Source organism: Buceros rhinoceros, unplaced genomic scaffold (genome assembly GCF_000710305.1).
Source record: "Buceros rhinoceros silvestris isolate BGI_N320 unplaced genomic scaffold, ASM71030v1 scaffold32912, whole genome shotgun sequence".
Lineage (NCBI taxonomy): Eukaryota > Metazoa > Chordata > Aves > Bucerotiformes > Bucerotidae > Buceros > Buceros rhinoceros.
The window spans coordinates 34,847-42,038 of NW_010400254.1; the positions used below are offsets into that span (position 1 = coordinate 34,847).

Consider the following 7,192-nt stretch of genomic DNA (forward strand, 5'->3'; position numbering starts at 1 on the left):
TTTATTCAAGGCATCACTTCCTTCTAAAAACTCCTTCAGATGATCTTTAGTCACCACGGTCTATAAATAGAATGATAACGGTATTTGAGAGTCTATTTGTAAGAGGACAAACACTGTTTATCCAAGTTGAAAGTATTCCTGCAGCTTATTCTTTGGTATACCTTCTAGATAGCATCAGATTCTAAAGTCTCAGAAGGCAAGCCACTAACCACAACATCACTGATTACCTGGAAGAGCTATTTCATGTTTAGTTTATAGAAGAAATTAATGCATTTAATGCAAGTACAATTGGTAGTAACATACAAAAACTATACATTAAGGCTTCAGAAAGGGTACGGAACAGTAGTTAGCTCACCTACATATTTAAGTTGTCCCTGCCACCAGCCAGATCATTATTTATAGGTATTTCAAAATTCAAAGCTTTGAACTATCATCTGCCAGAAGGCTTGTCTAACAGTATCATCCTGTATTGTGCATCAAATACACAAACTGTTTTGTCTGTGGTTTTGTTCACTTTGACAGCTAAAGCCCAGATAAGGAAATATGGTCTCATGCTAGCCAGAGCTAGAGACACTGAACTTTGTCCAAGTTTGCTCCATTTGAATGAGTGTCAATTACTACCTCCCTATTTAAGGAAAAGATCAGGAATGACTGTCTGATGAAAAACATATCTTAGTCTCCTCCTTTACAGGCCAGAAGGGCATAACTTTGGAGAATAGTTTGGTAGAGTCCTAAAAAAACCAGACTGACAAAAGAGTGTTCAAGCCAGTGAAGAAAATATGCAGGGAAGTGAATCCAATATTTAAGATTATGTCTGTGAAAGCCTGCAATCGTATCTTCTGGAGATTTCTCATAATCCTGAGCAGAAACTGAGGTATGTTACCTTCACACAGATGAGGCTACAAACCATACCTGAGAATCAGAGATAATCTGTTCACTTCATCAAATTAGGATAAGAAAGTAAAAGGTCATAGTGCTGGTCCAAAAGATCCCAATGCAGAACTCTAAAGTGCAGGATAGTTATTTTTTTAGCAGCAAACCTCCAAAAGAAACTCACCTGCATTAATTCATAGCCGTCCTCTGGTAGTGCTATTGGTGGTCCATCATAAGCACAGTTGTATCTCTTGTCTCCAGAAGCAACTCCACATTCCCCATACCAGACACACAGTTGTGAAAGTACCTAATTAACACAACAATTAATTGCAAGGAATAGTTGCCAAATTCCTCAGCTATTGTAGAGTTTGTGCTACCATTCCAAAAGTGATTTACAATCTAGATCAGGTAACTCTGCTAATTTATACATCAGTATGTACAACATAAAACACCCATTAACAAAAGCATGTGGTTTTGACACAGCGCACACCACCACTGATGTCCACATCAGCTCCCCACCCTTTCTTGCCCAGTCTGGGAACAGGAAGAGCACTATCTATAGTTAAAACTAAGAATAAGCATTACTTAAAACTAAATCAACACTTGAAAAGCATCTTCAAACATAAGGTGATGTGGAAAATAATTTGTTCATGCGAGACAATGCACATGATTAGTGAGTTAAACTGTTACTTCAGAACACAAGAGTCAGTACACATGAAAAGAACTGTGTTGCTTATACACAGTATTTCAGTTCCTCCTGCCACCTTTTAATCCTTCTTGCAAACTCAGTCACTTACAGTGACAGATTGAGGAAGTAGCAGCACAAAGAGGATTCTGAAAAAGAACTTCACAGCTCTGCACTCACCAGAGAATGCCAAGTATTGTCAAACTCAAAGAATGCTCTATCACCACTTCCAAGCCTAAGTATGCAATATTTTAATGGGCTTAGATAGTTAAGTAAAAAGAAATAACCTTCAACTCTCATTTTAAAGATGTTCCAATTAAAAGGACTATTGAAAACTTCAGAAATTGGTTCTTTATACACATAAAGAAAGGAAGGTGAAAAGGGACAACAGCACCTTGCTAGCCTTGTTTTTTTTGTTCAGTGGTACTGACACCAAGACATCTAAAATGCTAAACCAAAATATTTATTCTGAAAATGCAAACATTTGATGCAATAACAAGTTATTTACATCAAAAGATTTAAGACACTTCAAGGTTTTCCTATGCACCTGGGCTGCAAGTGGAAGGCAGACTGCAAAAACACTTACTACATTTCTGCCAGCTCTGATCAGAAGTTTGCATGGTACAGTTTGAGAGATAACTGACCTATTTTTACCTCCTGAATAACACTGACCTAGCACTTGTAGAAACACCATATGCTTCCACTGCAAGGCAGGCTGGTGTGCAAATAATACTGTTTACTGGCCAGAGAGGCCCCTGAAAGGCTGTGTTCATAATTCTGGGTAGCTCTTGGGTATTACAATGCTGCCACAACATCCATTTTTGAGCTGTACACCACTGACAGTTCTTCAAAAAGTACATCAGTAATTAGGTTTTTTTTTTTTTAATCAGGGACAATAACCATCACTAATTTACCTGAACCTGTTAGAATTGTCTTCCCTTTAACTTTACTTGGGCATCATGGCCTGATTCAAAGTCACTTAGTAAAACCAGGTCCAAACATCTGTTAAGTACCACTCATCCAGATAATTTTTGTCTGCTCTGGCATTTCTTCTAGCAAAACCTGTAATGAGCTTCTAAGTATCATTTCATCATATTCTCATATATGATTGGAAAGCATCCCTTATGATTTCAGTTGTAAACAGTGAATGTTTAATACCCGCATAAGCCAAAGTTAAATTCCCATAACTTGGAAACTGTTTACAGAAACTATATAGATTAATTGATGCACTTTCACAAAGCAAATTTACAAAGAGGTCAACACTTTTGATGCAAATTTAGAAGTCATGTCTTCATCTCTGCTTCTAGACATCTCTATACCCCAGTTTTAATAGCAAACAACCCACTAGTGGGGAAAGAAGATAGTTTAGTGTGTCTATGTACCAGTATCAGAAGTTAATTAACCATCTCCAAGAGGAAGCACAGGTTCACTGCGATTCTTGCAAAAGGGCAAAGAATTTTGAGTTGCTTACTGCTGCCCGTGAGAACAGAATTAGGTATTTCTTCAGTATCAGACTGGCTTTCATGTTTAGTGGGGAACGGTTTGTTATCATACTTTCTATGAACACTTTAAAAAAAAAAAAAAACACTTTCTGCACTTAAGTCTTGTTATCCAACATTTCTTAACTTCTAAAACACACCAAGCTATCAACCTACTCTTTTCAGAAAGATTTAGCTTCTTCCAGAGTGGAAAGTGGAGTCAAATTGGTAATGCAGTTACTAGTTAAACTACCAAGGCACTTCTTACACAGAAAAACTTTATTTCAGCTACCACATCAGGCTGATAGTTCTATTGTTTTAAAAGCATTATCTGTATTTCAAGGTAACACTTTCTTGGTTATTGCTATACAGATAGAAAAAATACAAGCTGTACTATGTCTATAAATTTACCTCAAGGCTTTTTGCCATCATTTTCAGAACAGAATCTAAAGCAACTTCCTTGCACCAAAAAGTATTCAGTCGAACACACAATAAAATAAAGCAAGATGAATAAAGAATTTAGAATATTACTGGAATTCCACATTGATAAAGTAACATAAGTTAATTCTAACTACTGGAAAAAAAACACTTAGAACTGCACGTTTGATTACTTAATTTTGGTATTAACACCAAGAATGAAATTTCAGAGACAATCTAAGGTTAGATATTTATGCTTTGACCTAGCAGGATCTCACTAACAAAAATCTGCATTTGTTCCCTGAACCAGTAAACTTCAGTGATCCTTGACTGACCATGGTTGAACCAAGTCAATAAGCCTAAAAAACACTCTAAATTGTTCCAAGTCAGCAGCCTAAAGTCACTGGCATAGCTCTCAGATGTTAACAGGTAAGCATGCTGTTGGATGCTCATCACCGAGTCAGCCACAAAGTATGGGAGAGGGATGGTCTCCTGAGGTTCACAAGCTATTCAGGGATACTACAAGTAGCTACGGGATTACCACTGATCAGACATAGCTGTAAGCTCTTCCCCAAAAACCTGGTAAAAGCTAGATTAAGTTACAGAATAAGACAAGTACTTTGCTCTTTCCATTCTTTCAGAACATTCCTATAGTGGTAGGAAGAGATAGGGATGACTACATGTGGTTGTAAGCAAGCCATAGTTAACAAAGCTACTGTTTGTAGAGTGAAGACTTTCAAGTCACTTCAGATTTGAGTGAACAATCACGTTTTTTAAATAGGTGAAAGCCTTCCTAGGCCAAAAATTAACAGAGAAATGCTGTGTTGAACCAACTACCTTCTAAACAAGGTAAGATCATAAGACTAACACTGGGCCAGGTTGTTTTTATTTTTTTAAAAAGATCACATTACTAAGGACTCCACATTTTAAAATGGCACTTTTCCTATACACTTTATAAAGCAACAGCAGCATAACCTTAGTTAAGGCTGTTCCTGCCTGCCCCCAGCACAGCTTTGAAACCATCTGGCAGTACACTAACACCAGCCTTTAGTACATCCCCAGAGTATATCTACTTCTGGTAAGAATTTCTCTGTTTGAAGAGAAATTTCACCTTAGGTCAGAGCTCCAGGAGCATTATTAGAGACCTTGCACACAAGCAAGTATGGGCATTTCATGATTATTAACATCCTACAAATGTTCTCTTACTACTTTCTAGTTCCCAAGCATCATCATTTGTTTGTCATAGAACTTGTGTTCCAACAGATCATAAACACATTTACTTCAGTCTCAGTTTCTTCATCGGCATGTTGAAACAAATCAATACTCTTCAATGCTTTGAGCAACATTAGCCATCACCAACAAGGAATATGTAGCTGTTAAGCAGACAAAGAACAATGATGATGTTGTATACAGAAACAGCAACTGCTTGTAGTCTCACAAATACCAGATGACAAGTGAACATTGTTGGGCTCTCCAAAATACAATTACTAATGTATGGAAAAGGCAACAGCATCAAATACAGCTGTTTCCCCTTCCTTCAACTAGGCTGATGCATCTGGGATTTTGCAGGGCAAGAAAGATAGATTCCAGGAACCAGCACACTCTTCTCTCCCACTCTCTTAATAACAGCTGCTACTACCCATGAGGTTGAGAAATTTGAGTTCCAAGGAAACGAAAAACCACAATGCTCTCAATAAATGGCAAGACTGGTTTATGGAAACAAGTGACCAGGTCAAGTTTGCAGATCTGCCCCAGAAGTTGCACATTACCTCGGAGCTCTCCCTATGGGAAAAGGAGGTCCACAGACAAAAGAAATATTACACATTTATTTATTACTCTTACTTTGTCTCTTTCAGTAATTTGTTCAGCCAATTCAGAGACAAACTTTGCCTGCCAAACTCCTATTGTCCCACTGCTCATAGGTAAAGGACTGTTCCATTTCAGAAAAAAATCATTAGCTAGTCCTGGTCAGGCAAAGCAAGCCCCAGTTCTGGAGCTATCCAAGCACACTTCACATGTCACAGGGAAGTCAAAGTCAAGCAGTAAGAGAAAGTTGCAGTGATGGTAGTAGTTCAGTATCTGTGGAAGCTGGTGTTAGCAGACAATGATTTATTGAGAAAATACACACTGAGTGCATGCATGATCAGAAAGCACAGGGCCCCTAACTAGCAGCTGTCTGCAACTAAGGTCATGGCCACCAAAACACCTCCAGTGCCTTGCTGGGGAATAATAATAATACAGCACAACACTTAGATTGTTTTGTCTATGGCCCAGCAAAGCACTACTAGTCACTGCCTTCAGTCATCTCTTCCCTTCTAAGAGGGAACTTCCTCACTTTCCAACCAGAAAGACTATGAGCAATTCACTCCTGATCTCCCAGGAAGTAACTTAAGTAAAGCGGTTGGGATCCCAGCTGCTGAGAGGAAACCTGTGTCCAACCTTGCTTAGCCACTAGTTTGACAGCTTGTGTTTTAGTATAATCATACAAGGATCAACTGAAACAGCTGCCATTAAGCACACAAGATGCCACTCAGTACACTAAGACACTCACAAGAGAACAAGAACAGTTTCAAGACTTCATCCTTCTGTAAGGAAACAAAACTGGAACAGTAATTTTGCAACATTTACTTCTTATGGACCACAAAGCCACATCTTCTGTAAGGATATCTTAAATCTTAGGAGAACTTGGTTCAAGCTCCTCTACCTCAGTATCCTATCACCTACAGGAAAGCATCCTGTCATTTCCTTACCAGCCTAGGACACACCTCATTGCTACCAGATTGTCTCTCCTTCCAAAAACATTACACAGTGTTGTTAAGGTGTGAATCCTATTACCTATCCACCTGGAGATCATGAGTCATTACTAAACTATCAGCTTCCTCAGTGGTCATAGGAGAATGAATTCCTTGTTTTCTGTTCAAGCTCTTTAAAGGTGGTTTGAGGAGGATATAAGAACAGGAGACCCTCAGCACACACACAGGATGGACAAACTGGAGAGTTTAAAGAGGGTTAAGCATAAAACTTAACCTAGAAAGTATGTTTTTAATTTGGAGAGAAAAAACAAGACAGCACTAAGGCTTGCAAGACACTCCTTGTTTCTCCAGAGGTATGTGGAGTACCTCCCTCCTATCTTGGAATACAACATAAACAAAATGTGACTGTGAAGAGAGGAGGGAAGGTTTTACAGTTTTTTTTCCCTGAAGTATCAAAGTAGCCAAATTTATTCTAGTCCTTAATTTTAAGGAAGCTTGCAGTCTTAATACTGGCACATCAATAAAGAAGATCTTACTACACAGAGACTACGACTTCCAGGAACCTGTCGCCTGGCATAAGAAACATGCTAAGCAAACCGAACCAGGCATATGCAAGCCTCTGCACAAACATGTGACTGCACGGCTACTCACATGCACAGGGCATTGCATAACCAGGGCACAACACAGGGACAGCTGCTGCTGTATGCAATAGCAGGGGACTAGGACCGGGCTGCAGCTGAAGTTTGCTAAGCCCCGGCACGCCCGCTTTCGCGCCTCAAGTGCTCCCAGGCGGGTCTGCTGTGTCACCGGGCTGCCCCGCACTCCGGCTCCTCCCTCCGTCCCACCCGGCACCGAGTCCAGGAGTGAGGGCTCACGTAGGAAGAGCTTCAACAGGGATAAGGCAGGGTTACCCCGGTACCGCACTTCAGCGTCACAGCGTTCCAAGCTCCACGGCCTAACCCCCACCAGACGGCTGACGGGACAGC

General features: G+C 39.8%; 1 protein-coding gene across 1 annotated transcript in view; it reads right to left on the bottom strand.

The window, feature by feature from the left end:
- The window catches only part of NPC1 (Niemann-Pick disease, type C1), a gene marked incomplete at its 5' end in the record, with an annotated part of 26,896 nt that extends 19,805 nt beyond the window's left edge, over nt 1–7,091 (bottom strand). The window contains 2 exons of the mRNA XM_010131784.1: nt 1,058–1,180; nt 6,858–7,091. Of these exons, the coding sequence (XP_010130086.1) occupies nt 1,058–1,180; nt 6,858–7,091 (357 nt within the window). The remainder of the gene's footprint in view (nt 1–1,057; nt 1,181–6,857) is intronic.
- Nucleotides 7,092–7,192: the final 101 nt, after the last annotated feature.